Genomic DNA, 19,940 nt, shown 5'->3' with positions numbered 1-19,940 from the left:
AGACAGCATTTATTTTACAGAAAACCATTGCTCACTCCAATCGGACCTCTTGATCTCATCATCACTCATGAATTATTAAAACCCATCACTTCTGGGGAGGAAAAAAAGCAGGTTTAAAAATGACTTTTAGCTTTTGTTAGCGAGGGTGAGAGTAAATCTAGTGGAATGCTTCAGACAGCCCTGGAAATGCTTCACCAACAGCATCAACATCATCAGTCTAGAATTGTGTCAGTTGAAGTCAATAAAATCTGCCTCCTAAATCCACTGACTAAGTCCTCTACTATTACCGTTTCTCTCCCATCTTGATAAGAGATTAATGTTGCTCCTAAGACTCATTTGTAAGCTTTTATCCCCCTTGGCAGCCCACTTTAACTTGAAAACACTGGGCATGTTATCAGCCTCTTTCTGACAGACAAACGGCTGGTATCTAAGTACAAGGTGGACCTCAAGATTTGTTGCTGGATTATCAGTTAGGCCTTTACCCTTGGCCCATGGATTGCCATTGTGTGCTGCTCTGTGTCAGTGCGTAAAGCCACTTCTTGGGTAACTAATCTGCAGTTAAATGATAATGATTTTGAATATTTTTTTTGTTGAAACTTGTCTAGAATTGTGTTATAGTCTAAGATCCAGTTGCTTATATTCAAAGGTGGGTTTCTGGTTAAAGGACGAGTTGAAAATGAACCATTACAAACACAATAGACAGAAAACAGAGACAATGAGAGTCATTGGGAGTCTGCATCTGGCTCTTCATGTTGCTCACTGTAAGAAATAGTGTAGACACATGATGTGTAAGTGTGTGAATTTCTGCTCATGTTTGTCTCCTGTTCTTCCTGCACATGTAGATGGACAGAAGGACATAGAGGAGGAGCTGACAACAGGCCTAGAGCTGGTGGACTCCTGCATCCGATCGCTCCAGGAATCAGGCATCTTGGACTCACAGGACACTTCTACAGGAGACAGTAAGATCAATGTTGTGATGATGAGAGTAGAACGAGAAACAATTCTTCCTTCTTTTTCTTTCCTGAGATGGCAACAGAAGCATATCTTGGAAGAGGAAAGATAAAATCTAATCAAAACCAGCGAGGATGGTTATTCCCAGAGAGCCGTAGTCTCCAGGTATTGGTTGATTAACCTGTTGAATGTGTTTGAGTTCACAAAGAAAGTGCGCTTCACAAGAACAGCCTCCTCCAATAGTGAGGAAGCATGGCGGTGCAGCAGTATGTTTAGTCCTCCTTTGAATCAACAAAAACCTTTTTAATGAAGCCTGTTACATGATGTTCTGTACTCAGGCTGATTAGTGTGTTCTCACCTAAATGCAAAACATGTTTTCTGTCATTACCGTGACTGCTGCGGTCAAAACACGGCTTCTTTCAAACATAAAAGTTTTAATCCACAGAATCTGTTGCAATAGTATGTTAGTGTGCCAAAGATGAATGCAGCTTTCATTGAATTTTTTGTTGATGACACGTTTCCTTTCTGTTCTTGTATGACTAATATACCTTTTTTGCCTTCGAACATTCATTAGTTGAATAACATCGGCAGTTAAAGTGAAAACGGATTCATTTTAAGACTAGATTTAAGTTGCTACTTCTATCCTCTTCTTAGCTCTGATTTGGTCCATAGAAGGACGTATTTGTCTCTTTATCTGCTAAGTTCCTTGATAACTTAGAAACAATTGCTAGAAAAAGAGGTTGCACTGCTTTTTAATGTGAAGTTTAAAGGAGTTTGTCAGAGCACTCAGTGAGACCGCTCTCACCTTCTATACTTGGTCCCAGGGATGATACTGGGGAGTTATTCTATATTCTACCCCATGCGAGAGCGGTAGCTGTCAGGAGACATGCAGAGTGTTGCCAGTAGTTTGATATGCTAATCCATCCTTGCTGAGGTGTCAGCTGGCCTGCTGTTCACAGTGCAGAGAGGTGAGGCACACACACCAACATGCAGCTACTGTATACAGCACAGACACATAAAGCTACATATATCCACACACTGAGCACTGAAGGAAAACACGGAAAAGTTGTAGAGGTGTGCATGCACAGTATCGTGCATTAACATTCACTGACGGTTGCGACACAACACAAATAGGAATGGTAATTTTTCAAATGTCAAATATCAGTTATGCAACCAGTCACTCACTGGCTAATCAAAAGAGAGAGAGAGAGAGAATGGCAGGTCAGCCACAGACAGGATAAAGGTAGTGAGGACAACAAGAGGGTGAGTAGAGGAACAACAGAAGCAATGATGTAGTCAAACATACAGCATTAATGAACTCATATTGGTTTCTTAGTGTTAGGAAAACGGAACAAATGTTATTCTTTTTCTGCTCTAACGACATATCTGAACAACTAGTTTACAGTTTAGTGAATAATCTTCACATGGGATGAGTCTGAATGTTTACAACATGAAACATTTGGGTTTTTCAACAATTTAAAATGGCGTCTATAAGAATTCATGCACTTCCGCCTCTCACTGTAAAATCCAGCTGTCTTAATCAGTAAAGAAAAACAACTGACACAATTGTAGACTGATGATGTTTTGCTATAAATGGAATAACACATTCTTTCTAGGATTACTTTCAAAGGAAATAATATGTCATGACTTAGCTAGTTACATTAGTAACACACACATATATATATCATAACTAGCACGTCTAGTGTGTAGTATATGAATCCTGTTAAGAAACTTGCATAGATGCTAATGGATGTTAGCGGCTAACTGAATTGAAATGAATTGAGTTTATCTGGGAAATTTTAAACTGGCATTTTTTTAGCCAAACAGCTCTCATTTTGGATCAAAAAAGTCATTTTTAATGTAATTCTTAAAATTTATATACTGACATTGTCCATGTCTTTAATATGCAAGCTGCATAGCTAGCCTTGACACCTCTATCATAATTATTTTATTGTAATTTTTTTCAGGCGGAGACTTTAAGCCAACTCATTCAATGTTAGCTCAACTTGCTAGCTAGCTCTGATGATAAAAGCTGCCATTGATTTAGAGTTGCTGTCTAGAAATGGTAACTCTCTGAAATCAATCACCAATTACGTGGGAAATTATTCTGATCGTGCAAATAATTGTTTGCTTGTGTTAAGAAAACACAGTTTATTAGCGTGATTTAAAATGCACCAAATTTACTGGCGTGTTGCTCTATAATAGAGCGCAATGAAAAGGTTGAATTTAAGAGGTGGGAACTCAGAGATTTTTGTGACTGACCCTGTTGCATATGTATTTCCGGGAGCTTCTTTTTCAAGGTACAACAGATAGCGAGGAGAATATTTAAATCAAGCGCGCAAACGGATTTACTAACATTTGTGACATGTGATTTACTGCTAGCTGCTCCAATATTTAGCGTTGAAAAAAAGCCTGTTGTGTTTTGCTCTTGATATTGAAATGAACTGACTCCATCTTTGTTTAGAAAACCAGAACAGCTTTTTTAAATCACTCGTAAAACTAAACTAACCACACCTATGAGCGCTGTTTGCTGGTTGCACTTACATGTTTATTTCATCTCGTTTAGTTAAAAGTACACAGTACTTAGCACACAGCCAAGCACATGCATGCATAGGAAATATAATACCTATATGACAAATGAAGAGATGCTTACACACACACACACACACACACACACCTGTAACCCATGCCCACTGCAGCAGCAGAATCCATGCCTTTTACTCGAGCTGCTGAGCAGATTAATGTGACACAGCAGCAGAGTACACAGAGTGTCTTCACGCTGCTTCATGCTGGTGTTTGCGGCTGTGTTGCGAGCAGCTATTTGGGACCGTGCATGCAGTTTCATTTGTGTTGCAGACTCGACGTGCCTCTAATGGGCATCTAAAAATAGACCACCTCATGAAATATTAAAATATGTCAATCGAGAAGTCTGGTCACGAAGAAAAGCTCTTTGGGTCTGCGTGCGTGACAGAAAAGAGAAAAGAGGTCAGAATGTGCACGACTCCTTAGATGCAGGTATATGCAGATGTGCTCAGTGTTCATGCATGAGATCACGGGGGCAGGAGGGATCCAAGTGTGCGTGTGTCTGTTCACTCAGCTCTGAATAGATATTAAAATGTACAAGCAGAGACCTTCTTACAGGACCCCATTACTTTCCTGCTACTACACTAATACACCCCTATCTTTTCCTACACACACTCACTTACATCAGACGGAATGAGTGGAGCCTTTAGTGTCATGCCATATGAGTAATAATGTATTTATGAGGCCCTTTGTTTCCTTAAAGGCTCCACTAGCCATATGAAACACACCTAACGTGGCAAAGAAAAACTGTGGAAAATATCCCCTGGCTTTGCACACACACATTTGACTCTTCTGTGCATGAGAGTGTGTGAATTGATCTCAAACAGGCCTGGAGTACAAATTCCTTCATTTCATAATGTGTGTGTGTGTGTGTGTTTTAAGCCTGTGTATGCATATACGTGTGTACTCTCGGAAGATGAGCATATTGGACACTGAGGCCTCGACCCAGTAAACTCAGCCAGCACCCTTAGCTTGATATCACATTTTAAATAATGCAGAATCACCAGCTACTCCGCCTGCAGCCATTCTCTGTACTTTAATGTGACTTTTCACTTTGGTCGAGCTTTATTTTGCAACCCTTTTATCCAGAGTGACTCCTTTTGCCGTTAGCTGCTGGCTTTATCTGCCCTGTGCAGTGGTTATGGACCGCCGGCACTAAGATTTCTCTCTTCTTTAATAATCACAAACAAGCAACGTTTCTTGGTTTTGTCTCGTGCGCCGTCCTTGGTTTGATTCTTAGACTGCTGGCAAAAAAAGTGACATGAGCGGAGATTAAAGGAACAGCCACTGCTGACAGAGGACAGCTCAAGAACTCCTTTGAGAGTACTGAGTGCTAAAAATTTAATAAACATGGGTGCGGTCAGTTATTTTGCTAGAATAAAGGGAACGTAATCTAGTATATCTGCTGATACATGCATGCAACGCTGCAGCTACAACGGGACACCATTTTTTAAATAACTTGTTGGCTAAAAAAAGAGTTTAATTCCTGTAATTAAAGCCGTTTATTAGGAACATTATTGCTATCATCACCAAAGTGAATTAATCAAGGTTGCATCAAAAATGAAACAGCACTTTAATAAGAGAGATGGGAGGGTTTTGGCTGTCATACAAGCAGCTCCCACCCTCCGCTTCCCAAATTATTCACTTAACATTCTCATTTGCTGCTTTCTAGATGCTTTTGTCATTATGTTTCATGCCTCCGTGCCGCATGAGTCTGTGTTATGTGTCACAGTCTACACATGTTTGCATGTTTACACTGGAAATGAAATGGTCCATGTGCAAATCACAAGACTGCAAACGCTTTAGAAGCCCTAATGAGGCTGCATGTAAAATTAGCAGTGAAGCATTTAATGTCATTATGCTTTGGCTGTAAGATAGCGTAAACCTGCTGTTAACCTATTTAACTCTGCTCTAACGCTGTCGTCAGCTAGTTAACCCTGCCTCTCTTTCTGACTCGCTGTGCCATTTCCAATTAAACATGGAAACGTAAAAATAGCGTCCATGTAGATGCATTTTAAATGTTGTTCCAGTCACCTAAACATGTCTTGGCCAATAAGGATTATGACTTTTTGCGTCACTTGCTCCATTTCTATATTATTTGAAATACTGGTCTAAAACTTTTATGTTCACAAATTGGCTGCTATCATAAAAAATAAAGTGTTATGATGTGGAACGACGTGTTAAGACTGGTAATGTGTAAAATTGATTTAATTATCAGTGTGATGCTACTGACAGTCTGATTCTTTGTGTTTGTAGAGCCTTAATAAAAAATACAACAAAGTAAAAGATCTTAAATTTGTTTTTTAATATTTCTAATTATGATGGATAAACTCTTGAGAGATTGAATCAACCCTTTAAATGTAAATCTAGAACCTGTTATGTAGGCTTTCATGTCAATTCAAAGGCTGTTAAGACTAGACTATTATCTTATGAGGTTAAAGGTCATTTAAAGCATTTACTATTTCTAAAAGTGTCCAAATACCTGAATAAGCTCGCCTTGTAACAGCTGAGGGGAAGAAGCACTAGTCAATCACAAGATTATATTTTGTAGTTCAGTATTTGAGGTTGTTCTGTAGCGTCTGGGTCCAGAGTGTTGGCAGTGGATGCTTTGCACATTGTCATGAGATGATGTTTTAGTGTTGATGATGATGGCTGGATCTAGTCAAACCACTATTTTTTTTTCTCCCTGAAGACTGAAAGCAACTTCCATTCTCTTACCAGTTAGTTCACACAGCCAGCGGAGGGTTAACTAAGCCTGACGTTTAAGCAGTTTTTTATTACTTCAGTTAACTTGGAGCTGCCGGTTTTCTGACCCTGTAAAAGTCAGCGTTCAGTAAACTGGCATCCCAAAGCAGCATTTATGAAGTAGTTGGGCTTAAACTGTCTTGGCATCTTTAAAAAATCGACCAGGACCTGTGGAAAAGTGCTGGTCTTAAAGAAGGAAAAAACCCCTAAAACCAGCACTCTGTTGTTAATTACACAGGCGCTGATAGACTAATAGAAGTGAGCGATGTCTTGCAAACTTGAATCGTTCTGCTTGTGCTGAAAAGTTTAGCTAAACTTTTCAAGCCAATGCCAGCAATAAAATCACAGTCGTCCATCTATTCGATCAAATCACATTATGAAACTATTCAGAGAGAATGAGGTAGGTGCTTGTGCAGCTTGCCATTTGACTTGAAAGTGAAGAAGTACCTGCCTGACTTTGTTGTTGGCAGTTAGGCAGATAGCTTGGCTCATGCTAATTGCTAATGAAGGTGTTGTGTCCTTGCCATAAATGACTATTGCTACGGCACTGCTGTGCCTTCTTTTGCCTACTCCCTAATTTCCATAAAGGGGCTGCAGCAGATGGGTTCTTATATTTGATTATTTTTTAACGCCAGACTCCATTCCTGATGCAATGCTCCCATTTTTCCAGACTTGCAACTGACATGAGGAGTATTCTAGCTCGTGAGTCCCTTCAGGCTGGGTTCTTGTTTCCTCTAATTATCAAAGTGAGGACCTTTCTTGTTTTCTCAGGGGCAACCATATTTTGGCCCTCGAGTTTTCCCACTTATTTCTACATCCCCCTTACACCCATTCCAACAGTTTCGTCAATCCCTTTCCAGGAATGTGCTTACATTTGTGAGTCCTTAATGCTATGATTATTATTCCGTATGTTGAGATGATGATTGCCTTTTGAAAGGCAAACCTGTTGACCACCACCACACTGGTTATCTCTGTAAAAGTAGCATCAGTAAAAATGCCCGGCTGAACATCTGCCACACCCACCGTCGAGTGTTGAAACAGTCCTTACACCTGGATGCTCCCTTAATGCCGCCTTAACCCACTCCACCCACTAGCTTCATATTCAACTAGTAGTTAAGAGTGCTACTAATCTTTTTTCAAAAATAAAAAAAGAACTTTTCACTAACTATACTTCATTTTTTATTTATGAAGCCACAAGTTTTACTTTTTCACAGCAAATGAAAATGGATTATTTCAGTGAATCCTTGAGTGAGTTTGTGAAAGTTTCATTGTTGGCCTCATTCTAACACTTTTGTGTCGCTCTCCCTGCTGAATTATACAGGCAGATGGAATGGAGAGAGAGAGGGAGAGACACTCAGGTAGTCGAGAGCAATAAAGGAACTGATAGAGGCAGGAAAAGAGTGTTTTAAATGGAGGTCAGGAATAGAGTGAGATTTAAGGGTCATGGAGCATGACTGGAAGAGAGTGGAGAGAGGCCAGAATAACATAGTGGGTAAAAAGCAAGTGGATGTCTTAAAACAGGACAATAAGTAAATCTGTTTCATCCCATTTCAGCCTTCAGTCTGCTTCTTTCTTTCTCTAGTCTTCATTTCAAGGTCTGTTACAGACCAACACAGTCCTGCTTGTTGTATTCACGTTCAGTCTTTCTCCCATAAAAAAGAAATACATTGTATAACACGTGGGATGTAAAGTAGGTTACAGAATGCCTTCAAGGCCACGAACAGACGAAGTCTTTACACAAAGACTGACTGTTGTAGAAAGTAAGAGTCACTTGAAAACAGTTACATAAAAGCAGCTTGACAGAAGCTCTGTCTGTTTGTAAGGTGGCTTTTGACACTGGTCAAAAAAGTTCTTGTAAATCATTTTAGCTTTCTTCAGACTGCTAACCCAGATTCTTCTTTTTCCCTCTCTTTAAAAATCATTTTAATGAATTTAATGAACAGGATTCTTGTCCTTAAAAAATTTGCACATTGCGCAGGCTCGGTGACCACATCCTTTACCAGTGCTCATCACCCTTATTAATTCGACTCTTTTTCATTTTTCCCATCAGGACAAGGACTCCTGTCCCAAAGCGCTTTACAGCTTAACAACCAAGATGCCTATGCAGCAGCTGGTTACCATAGTAATCAAGGGCTGACACTTGGAGAATCAGTCCCAGGCCGCAGTGGGCAAATCGGAGGGGCAGTCCACAGCTACAACCAGGTGCTTGTTCCTCTGATTTACCTTCTCCAAATGCCCTTTCTCCAGCCCTCTGTCTTCTTCGTGTCTCCTGCCCCGTGTCCTCCTAACCTGTGCGCTCTTCTTCACCCTCCTTTCCTGTCCTCTTACATCTTCATTCACATCTGTCTCCCCCTTCCTTGCTCCCTCTCTGTGTGACCCCTTCTTCCCCTCATCTGTCTCATGTTTCTTCCCTCCACCTGTCTTCAGGTGACATCCAGCCGTGCAGCTGCCCAGTTAGTAGGCACAGACTCTCCTTCACAGTCCCAGAGAGACTCATTTGCCCAGCAGGCCCTTGGCAGCGCTTTCCACATGTCCACAGAGGGCGGACCTGCACCTGCTGGACCATCCATGTATTACTCGTGTGCCACTTTGCCTGCACAGGTACATATCCCTGAAGGTGTTACTATGATGCTTCAGTTGTTGTGTGACGGATGCGTTCTCCACTCCTCCTGTACACGCTGCAACCAAAGTGTATTGAAGGGTTTCATGTAGCGATTGGATAATTTCTAATGCACTAATACTGAAGTCAAATTCAAGCTGCTTCCATTGATCTCAAAAGATACAAGCTGTAGTATTTTCATACGTTTTCAACACAAAGTCAGCAAGCATTGTTCAGGTAATCGTTGTGGCAAAGGCCACCAAATCTCTGCCAAATTACGTGTCCGTTTTTCACACATCCCGCTGACAAACCCACAAAAGAGAGACAGAAAAAGCTTTTGTTAACAAATGTTAAAATCTCAGAACCACTGAGCAAATTCAACATTCGAACTTATGTTGCTCAACATGTTTGTGGAGAAAAGCCTGTGAAGCAGGATGTGTCTTACATATTCAGTGGATGGTGTCAGTGTCTGTTGCAAAGGTATCCAAACTGAGCCCGCTCTTTCTTTTACATACATTATCGTTATTCTTGCAGGAGTTGTTACTACAAAGTCCTGTTTAGTTGACTTTATTTCTGTAATTTTGGTAACTATGAAGTCATTACGTTAAACGTGACATGTGAGAACGTAACATTTGCAGTTACATGATCACTGCATGTGTGATGATGTCCATGCAAAGCTTTGTTCAGATTCCCATTAAGGAAGAGAACGTGTGCATAAAGACATTAATACATACATATGCTATCATCACTGTAGTTAGAGGTTATCAATATCGTTTCATTGCTTCAGGAACAGTCAAATAACAATTTAATTAACTTTAGGATTAATTACCCATGATTCTGATTTATTTATTCATTTAACAGTGATTATTAGAAAGTGTGCAGCCTTCTGGTTGTTGGCTGCCACAGGGAGAAACCAAAAAAACATCAAACTTACACTAACAAGAGCTGTGACAGGTGGCGATTTACACTATTGTTCACTCATTAGTTCATTTTTCATAATTCTTTATTGTAACTCTGTTGAACATTTAAACTGATTTACCTTCACTTTTCCAGTGTATCACGACTTGACCACGCTCATCCAAATTAACGGTGTTTTAAATTGCAGCTGAAAGTCATTGGAAATATTTGTTCAACCTATTCAATTCTGAGGGAACTTCATTTGGCGGCTCGTTGCTCACGGCTGCATTTCAAGATCATTTGGTTGTAAAAGTTTACAGTCGTGACTTCATGTTTGGTCTGATAACCCAGAGCTCTTCATCAGGATGTTATCATGGATTAGAGTTTCTGCTCTCTGGTTTTCCAGCTCCAGGGTGGGGGTGGGGGGGTTGTTCATCTCTATTTAAGTAATGATAGGAATAGGAAGAGAGGATGAATATTTAATGTGAGTGACGTTCCCAATTAATGAAGTACAAATCTTGCATTGCAGCGTGTGAGCTCCCCTCTGCAGGCGGTGGGATCTCCTACCAAGCTGCAGCGCCTGGGATCAGCCTCTGCTGACATGCCCAGCTACGCCACGCTACAGAGAGTGTCCTCACCTAAACAATCACCCAGCCGACTCGCCAAATCCTACAGGTTGGTCTGACACTATGCACAAATTATACATCGATTTGAAGAATATATCTTTACTAACTGAAGGCTTCTGACCAAATCCTTGAAGTACTCACATGTGACACCGTTGCTAATACAGCTGCATTGGCTCCCCATTGAATTCAGAGTCCATTTTAAGATTCTGGTTCTGACCTTTAGAGCTCTTCATGGACAAGCACCAGCCTGCATCACTGAACTTCTATAGCCCTAGCAGGTCCCTGAGGTCACGTGATCAGGGCCTACTTGTTATACAGCATACAAAGGCTGAGAACTAAGGAATACAGAGCTTTTGCCGCTGTGGCCCCCAGACTGTGGAACTCTCTCCCTCCGAGCTTAAGATCTGTAGACTCACTAGTCTATTTAAAAACAACTAAAAACACATCATTTTAGAATTGCATTTCCTTAACTTTTTGTCTGTTTTTGTTTTATACCTTGTTATCTCTGTGTGAAGCACTTTGTGACCTTTGGTCTAGAAAGGTGCTATGTAAATAAAATTTTACTTACTTTACTTACTAACCTACCAGTTATGCAGTGGGGGCATCTTGGGGACCTACCTGAGAAGTAAAATCCCAAAGTGGAGGGGCACAGAGGAACTCAATATCCCATGGTCACAAAATAGGCCCTGTACACTTTAAGTGTTATACAGTGCCATGATAAAGTATTCGGAGAATTCATATTTCCATCAGTTACAGTAAGTCGTCCAGGTTTTGTAGCTACCTCCACCATGTTTGACTGTTGGTATGATGTTGTTTTTACAAAATGTAACATGTAACAGGACTCAAACCTTTTGTCTTGTTAGTCAACAGTCAAGTCAAGTTGGCTTTATTGTCACTTGACTTGACTGTTGACTAACAAGACAAAAGGTTTGAGTCCTGTTACATGTTACATTTTGTAAAAACAACATCATACCAACAGTCAAACATGGTGGAGGTAGCTACAAAACCTGGACGACTTACTGTAACTGATGGAAATATGAATTCTCCAGAATATTTTCCCAAAAGTCTTGAAAGTCATCACAAAGTTTTTTGGCAAATGTGGGATGAGCCTTTGTGTTCTTGTTCCTTGGAACTCTCCCATGAATGCCATTTTTGTCCAGTCTCCTTACTGTTGAATCATGAACTCTGACCTTAACTGAGGCCTGCAGTTCTATAGATGTTGTTCTGGGCTCTAGTGTGACCCCCTGGATGAGTCATCAATATGCTCTTGGAGTAATTCTGGTAGACCTGGGAAGGTTCACCAATGTTTCAAGTGTTCTTCATTTGTATAATGGCTCTCACTGTGGTTTGTCCCAAAGCCTAAGAAGTGGTTTTGTAACTCTTTACAAGGTGACAGATGTCAATCAACTTTGTCTCTCAGCTGCTTTGTTAGATTGTGGGATGATGTGTTGCTTTTTGATATCTACCTACTTCACTTTCTTTTTAAGTCATTTCTTGATTGAACAGGTCCAGCAGTTATCAGGCCTGAGTGTGGCCAGTGAAATTGAACTCAGATTTCCAGAAAATGTGTTAATTTAACAAGGAGGGACAGTCAGTTTTCCACACAGGGTCATTTAGAACTGGATAGTTTTTTTTCCCCCTGAATAAATTAAATCAATTAAAAAAAACAAACAGTATTTTGTATTTACTCGGGTTATTTTTGTCTAATGTTAAAAATTGTGTTATGACCTGAAACAAGTAAATGTGATAAATATGCAAAAAATCTAAGAAATCATGGGGCAGATACATTTTCACTGCACTGTGCATCATCAGAGGTAATGTACCGGCACCAAGATGAACATTAACAGATTCACATATCCTGCCACAGCAACTGACAAAAGCAACAACAGAGGTACAAACATGCTCACTGCTGTTAATTTACCAAATTGTAAATGATCTTACTGTGGATGATCACAGCAGGTTATGGCACTTGAAAGAGTCTTTCCTCTGTACAGCTTGGACTGGGAATGGTGACACACAGATGACAGAATACTCTGTGTACTGTTGGTAGGCTTTATTCATTCCTTGTCGCGAAAGGTGTTTGACCGAGCCAAACAAGCAGCAGGGGCTCTCTCTGCTGTACAGTTCTGCTTTTATGCAAGGGACATTTAGAATATGTGAATTTGCATGTCTGTGCTCAGACTTGCACTGGAAAATCGAGTTCTAGGTGGCCTGCTGCAATGGGGAAAGGGCCGAATTAGCAGCCATGTACATGCTGGAGTAATAATCATAAACCGTTCAGCTCAATTCAAGTTTTTTCTTTTTATTTATTTATTTTTTTTATATGGTGCCAAATCACAACAACATTTGCGTTTTATACTCAGTGTTGGGAAGGTTACTTGTATTCCACTACAGATTACAGAATACATGGCCCAAAATGTATTTTGTAATGTAAGTTACTCAATGAGAGTAATGTATTCTGAATACTTTGGATTACTTAATATATTGTCAAGCTTTTTACAACTACATGAAGGTACTATTGCTGTGTGATTTATTACTTTTACTGAAGGTTACTTGCCATACCAATACCAACTAGATTTTTAAGTCTTAATATAAAATGAGTAACAGTAGGTGGACATTAGGTAAGGCTGCACTTTTTGCAGCGATCTCCTATAGAAAACTATTCCGGGCGTATATAAAACAGGTCCGTGGCTCCGAACCGTATTAAAGGGACCTCTGGCTAATACGTCGGGTTCGTGTCGGGCTTGTAGCCAAAAACTAGCTTTGCTTTGTTGTCTGGGTCAACTTTGCTTGCGAGAGACAGAGAGAGGCGTTGAAAGGCTGCTCCAACTGAACTTATTGTTTCAGAGGAAAACACCAACATAGTGTACAGTCGAGTCTTAATAGCTTACTTACAACTGGGCTCGTCAGGCACTCTTTTTGGCTGCAGTGGTTATTATTATATTTACATGCTTCCATCTCACGTTTCTGGTCGGTGACAACTCGTACTTTTCGACTCTCCTTTTTCTCCCTCTGTTGCTCACAGACACATAACGGGTATGGCAGTCCATTCTCCCTGCAGCACGCACTACACTGCCCATGAGGCTACATTCTTTAGGGCTATGCCTGTAACACTCTGCCTGTTGCCCTCATATTAAATAATGTTTTGAACAATAATTTTAAAAAGTATTTCTTCACGTCATTATAGTCTAAGGAGCTTGGAAAGAAAAGCGTCTGGACTTCTTTGAGTTGCTTGAAGACGTTTCACCTCTCATCCAAGAAGCTTCTTCAGTTCTAAGGGTCAATTGGTGGAGAGTCCCAGATTTAAACCTAGTGGGAGTTTCCCCCCCAAAGAGGGACAAAGGACCCCCTGATGATCCTCTACCTAATCACATGAGCCAAGGTGTGAAAGCGGGTGTGGGTCCTAATCAGCCAGGGTTTCGGGTGAGCTCATTGTGAAACCTGGCCCCACCCTATCATGTGATTTCCTGGGGTCAGATGGCCCAGGATGTGCGTGGGCGTTAAGGCGTCTGGGGAGGGAACTCAAAACTGGATTATAGATGAAACGGAGATGGTTCCTATAATCTGCTAGTTTTCTTGATTCCCTTTTCATACTCCCGCACCAGTTGAAGGGTGTTCCTCCCAAAATGTACGGCAATATGTCTGTGAAGGTTCTCAGTCATCCAGGTCATCGTCATCGACTAAGACACCTTAGTCTACGATGACCTGGATGACTGAGAACCTTCACAGACATATTCACGTCATTATGCAAGTAGAGGTGACATGGGCCGTGAGATTGAGACACAGGCATTAGAGCCTCTTAATGTGTGTTTTGTTTGGGTTTCCAGTGGTGTGGAATTACCAAAAATAGAGAGGGCATAGCCTAATATGTGAAACAGGGAGAGACTGCCATGTAATCCATTTATTTCAACAAAGTAACTGTATTTTGAATATCACCTTTTTAAACCGTAACTGTAACGGAATACAGTTACTCATGTTTTGTATTTTAAATGCGTAACAGCGGTACATGTATTCTGTTACTCCCCAACAATGTTTATACTGTAAGGTAAAGATGCTATGGTATTCAGGAGAAAACCCCAACAATCATACAATCTCCTATGAGCAAACACTTTGAGCAGTGGAAGGAAAAACTCCATTTGAACAACCGAAAAAAGAGAGCACCAGAGACAAGACACTATTAGAGAAAGAAAACAAAATGTAATGACATGCAGCAGTGGTATATAAACACCCGGGGAACGAAAAAAGGTGAGCGAGATAATGCTCAGTGTGTCACAGGGAATCACGTAGCAGCATAATTAACGGATGCTTCAGGGTCACCTGATCCAGGCCTGACTATAACCTTATCAAAATGGGAAGTTTTAAGTCTAACCTTAAAAGTAGAGAGCATGTCTGTGGCTGTTGGTGAGTAAAAATTGGTGCAGATAACCAGTTTTCACTGACTGCTATTAAAAAAAGACAAACGGTGAGGAGATGGAAAATTATTTAAATCACTGCAGTGCATTGTGGGAAGGTGCCAGAAAATGATGCATCACAGCTAAGGCTGCCAGAGGTGTGCAAGAGCTCTTAATCGTTATTTATCCGTATGACATTGACTAAACAACGACTTCACATTTCAGGTTTAAAGAGCACACCAAGACCTCTCCTCTGTTTCACATCTGAATCATTTTGCAAGTCGTGTTAGTTTGGCAACAAGAAAAAGTTTGATATCAGACTTTATTTTATCCAGAAATGTCGCGATTTGTATAGAATGTTTTCTATAATGGAAACAAATAAAGGTGCTACATCAACCTGTCTTTAAAGTTCGACGGATCAATTGAAGGGTTCAGCGTTCCACGCATGATCAGTAAATCTTTACTGAAAAGTACAAAAAAAGACAACTCCCCTAATGAAGTAGCAGACTGTTGGTGGGCCAGTCCTTACAAGCTCATGCTGTGGAGCCAAATGTTGTTCAAACCCACAGAATTTTATTTTAAATTCAAGTAGAAATGCTTTCCAAAAACTATGATACATTTGGGGGAAATGTATTCAGCAAATCCCTTATTAGAATGATATATTATATACCAATAACCATGGATTAGCAATATGATACGTGTAATGTAATAGCTTTGAAGCCTGCTACCAGTCAAGCTATAAATGTAGGTTAAAATAACACTAGAAAATACTGATGATTAAAAAAACTAAAATCACATTTCACCTGCATTTGAAGGTAAATAAAACATGATTAAAGAGAACAGAGTATTCATTTACTCATTGATTCTCCACTAATATCATGTAGTGAATACTATTTAATACACAAGGGACTCATAGTGCTTGTTTAATATTCAGAAAAGACCAGTTTTGGCAGCTACTGAACAAATAAACATGACTTTAAGGATTAAAGCAGAGGTGTGAAAGTTAGTTCATGGGCTGGATAAAGCGCAGTTTGATGTGGATAAAACCATGAAAAAAAGCTCCCTTTAAATGCATTTACCTTTAAACCCAATTGCCTACTTTGTCTTTTAAAGAACTTGGGGAAAAAAAAGATCATCGACAGCCTGACTTTCGACTGCTGTGTAGTTTAACGCTGACATCACCACACCAGGAATGGCAGTGAAAAATGTTAATAATGTGTCCTTATCTAGTTTCACACTAGATAAGGACACATTTTTGAAAAACTGTCCAGTGAGCTGTATTTGACCCTTTGGCAGTCCATTTCCAAAGACATGCTCGTCAGTTTAACTGGTGATTCTAAATTGGTGTGAGTGTGAGTGGGTGCCTGTCTGTCTGTGTCAGCCCTCAGACGGCCTAGTGTGCACCACACCTCTCCCCTAAGATGGTAGAGAAACAATTAAGGAAATACATGGATGATGGATCTCTGTAGCTGTAGTTACAGACACTTTGCTTGCCAGATTTTATTCTTCTTTTTTCTCTTTTTTGTTGTTTGGTGAAGTTTCACTATTTAGGTGAGTTCTGAAAAAGGCCTGAATGCTTCTGTTTGGTGCAATCAAATAGGACAGCCTAGAACAGTAGATGGCTACACAAAGCTCTGTGTGAGATTAGATCTTCAGATATGCATGTCTGCTGCACCGTTATCGATGCATCTGTGTTTTACACTGTACTATTCATCTTTGTCTCTTAATCTAGGTTGATGTTTGCTCTCTTTCTTTTCTATTATGCTTACAAATGTAAATTTCATTCTAGACAAAACACAGTATGTTCACTCAAAAAGTCCAACAGTTTCCGTGTCCTCCTCCTCTCTCAGCACCTCATCCCCCATCAACATGGTAGCATCAGGTGCTGGCGGCTCATCCTCACCGCTCCCCATGGTAGGCTCTCCAGGGGGAAACCACTCCTCGTCACCCATACACCAGCTCAGCTCTGCGGTGGGGAGCTACGCCACCCTGTCGCCCACCAAGCGCATGCTGCATCACATCGGAGCAGATACCTACAAGATTTCCCACGAGCTGTACGCTAACGCAACCCTGCAAAGGCCTGGTAGCCTGGCAGGTAGAGGTCAAGACACCTTTATGATTACTTTTCTATGTGTGTTTCTGTCAAATGCCATCGAGTCTTGTCAAGTCGCTCATTTTCTACTTTTTTCCTGAGCTAGTTAGTCTTGGTTTTCTTAGCTTCTCTTTTGGCAGAATAAAACATTTTCCACATTTGTGGCCTTTTTTGCCCCTGTAGCTTTGTAAACAAATGTTAACAAATGACTAAAGTTTGTCAAGATGTTATTTAAAATGTATTAGATGTTCTTTATAATAAATGAGATAAGTTTGCTTTATTAGTTTTTTTTCCCCCAGCATACAGTAACCCTAATTTATTATTGTGTATTCTTTTGCTTTTAGGCTAATGGGTAAATGGCTATTTTTTTATTTATGACTAGAGCAGAAGCAGTCCAGTGCATGAAAGCATATCTATTATTGCATTTCATCATTTGTTTTCATTCGTAGTCGAAATTGTCATTCAGTGTTATCCCATGAGAATATTTCTATAAATCTACACATCCATCCATCTGTCACTATGTCTAACTTCCACCGCATTGCGTTCTCCAGGGTCCAGAGGTTCCTACAGTAGCCAGCACAGTCACCTGGGCTCCGAACTGCGACCCCTGCAGTCTCCTGAACACCACATCGACCCCATCTATGAAGACAGAGTCTACACCAAACCTAACATTAGAGGACAAGGTGAGATCTGGAGAAGGGAAATACGACAGTTCAGTGTTTGGAGTCTGCCTGTAGAAGATGAGGGAGATGCTTCACAGAGTTTTCATGTGAAGCATCTCCCCCAACTTTGATGAGCAAGCCACTAGACAGGGATAAGAGATGACTGCCAGGAGCTCTCCTTCTATAAGAGTGCAAGCACTGACAGGACGAAACCCTTATGTGGACAATCAGTTCCCGCATTTCAAAATAAAGCCAACATGGTGGTTCACCTACAACACACTGTGTTATAAAATAAGTCCAACTAAAGAGGACCTCACCTCTCAAAAGGTGACACTACCAGAATACATTGCATTGTTACATAGAGAGTGAATGGGAAGTGTGTGTTACAAACTTGACCATAGAGTTTGAAAGAAATGGCCATGTACAGTAGCATTCAGGTAAAGTAAGTGGAAGAGATGAATTGTGGGAAATGTAGGATCTAGTAATTTAGTGCAAGATTGACCCAAAATAGAAGAATAACACACTGCTTGTGATGCTTTGATTTCAGCTGTGCGTCTCTTGCAAGCGTTCTAACTTGGAGTAATTGTAGTGCTGAATAACTGCAGCACCCGCTGTGAGCTGAGACTTCTTTTTTTTAGCCTGTAGTAACAACCGGCAATTAGTAAATGACTTATTTGAACCTGCGGTAACACTTGGGCTTGATTATAGCGTGGCTGCGAAGATGGCCACCAAACGTCTTCAAACAAGTCCACGACCATAAATAACTGCGGTGTGTAAATCACCCAGGGAATCATCTAGATTTAATAATCAGTGAGTAACTATGAGAGAAAATATCTTTTATAAAGGAACAGGTTTGTAAAATCCTCACCAAGAGAGGAGGAAAAAGGCACAGCCTGGTGCCTCTCAGAAGGCAGGTGTTTTGTAATGGTGTGCTGTTATATTAAAGGCTGATGTACATAAGAGATTTCCTGGTTCCATCTGATCGTGCAGCGCTTTTTCCCCAGATCAGGTAGGCAAATCCAATTGGGGTCTCAATGGCAATTTGTCTCTCAGTCACAGTCTGTTAACTAATTAGTTTCAAGGCTGAAAATTAATCTCAATTAATCCCATGGGCGTTAGCTTGGGTGCTTTGAAATCAAAGCAAATCAACCGTGTCCTAAAATGTTGTTGATGCTGTGCTGCCAGTTCGGTCGTCTCAATTGTGAACGTTTCTGTAAAGAGATGTGCACAGCAAAAAGAGGAAAAATTACTGTCATCCACAAAGTTTCCTTCCAAAATATAGTTTCACTCTGCTAATTAAAAGATCTCAGGTCACTTCTGTCACGCTGGCTCCCCGTACACACGCATAAACCGCTTTGATGCATCGAAATAGCTCAGTCATCATCTCCAGCTGCGCGCGTATGAATGCGAGTCCTGACAGCAGCCAAACGCCACACTGTTTTTCAGATACCTGTTTTTTTTTCTTCTGTTGAAGCCTGACTGTGTTTCAAGGTCAATTCAAAGAGCATCAATATGATGAGCAGACTTGGAAATTTCACATCACAGGTGAATTTCCTCAGGGCTTGACAAGGTCCCTGTAGTTATCAAGTTGCACACACACACACACACACAAAGAAATGACCCAGCACGCCTCCCTCAGGGCAAGCCAGTGTACTCATGACTGTCGTGCCCAAATGGGTCCCAAACTGCTGTTTAACGAGAAGATAATTCATCAGTGTGTGTAAAATTTGGCAAATGGCCTTCGCTGGTCTGTGTTAAAGTGTTTTGATGTTTTTGCACAAAGTGTGCAACGGCCCTGAGGCTACAGACCCTCGCTATGAGGAATTTATTAGAGCTAGTCTGACAAACTGCAAATGTATTCAATAGTATGAACAGCCAGACTGTCTTTCTTGCCACTCTGCCTTCCATACAATAAATATGAAGCTACAGCAAGCATCAAATTAGCTTCAAATTAGCTCAAAGCTGTTCTTGACGCGTTGGAAAACAGCTAGCTTGGATCTCTCCAAAGCTAACAAAATCCTATACCAGCACTTCTAAAGCTAAAGAATAAAACTAACATATTTTTTAAACAAAAGACAAAGAAAGCTAAGAATCCAGTATGTGTGTGTTTATATAGTTTTCTTGCTGCTGTGCAACTCATTTTCAACAAGCAGATTACGCTTTCTTAAACATTAGGAGCTAGTTTCAGTGCTGTGTCCATAGTAAGTAGATTTTGAGTGCCTAGATCTTAACAAACAACAAGTGTAAAATATTGAGTTTCCAACAGGATGCAACCATCCTTTTCCTTCTAAGCCAGACAGACTTTGTAGGTCTCTAAAAGGGGACCGTTTAGCCCCTGGTGGCCAATATCGCTGTGGTTGGTGGGTGAATGCACCGCAGGACATGGTGACAGAA

General features: G+C 40.6%; 1 protein-coding gene across 10 annotated transcripts in view; it reads left to right on the top strand.

Annotated features, from left to right (window-relative positions):
- Positions 1-19,940, top strand: part of ctnnd2b (catenin (cadherin-associated protein), delta 2b) — a 213,254-nt gene that overhangs the window by 112,452 nt on the left and 80,862 nt on the right. For 8 of the 10 annotated variants that reach the window (XM_005475919.4, XM_005475922.4, XM_013264677.3 and 5 more), the window contains 6 exons: positions 843-959; positions 8,330-8,481; positions 8,707-8,880; positions 10,305-10,450; positions 16,643-16,893; positions 17,436-17,567. In XM_005475919.4, coding sequence (XP_005475976.1) covers positions 843-959; positions 8,330-8,481; positions 8,707-8,880; positions 10,305-10,450; positions 16,643-16,893; positions 17,436-17,567 — 972 coding nt within the window. The remainder of the gene's footprint in view (positions 1-842; positions 960-8,329; positions 8,482-8,706; positions 8,881-10,304; positions 10,451-16,642; positions 16,894-17,435; positions 17,568-19,940) is intronic. The other 2 variants (XM_013264678.3, XM_013264676.3) reach the window with 1 other exon arrangement.

The sequence above is a fragment of the Oreochromis niloticus genome, linkage group LG18 (genome assembly GCF_001858045.2).
Source record: "Oreochromis niloticus isolate F11D_XX linkage group LG18, O_niloticus_UMD_NMBU, whole genome shotgun sequence".
In the NCBI taxonomy this organism is placed as follows: Eukaryota; Metazoa; Chordata; class Actinopteri; order Cichliformes; family Cichlidae; genus Oreochromis; species Oreochromis niloticus.
The sequence above is the reverse complement of the archived record's forward strand: the minus strand, read 5'-3'. Positions and strand labels throughout refer to the sequence as shown.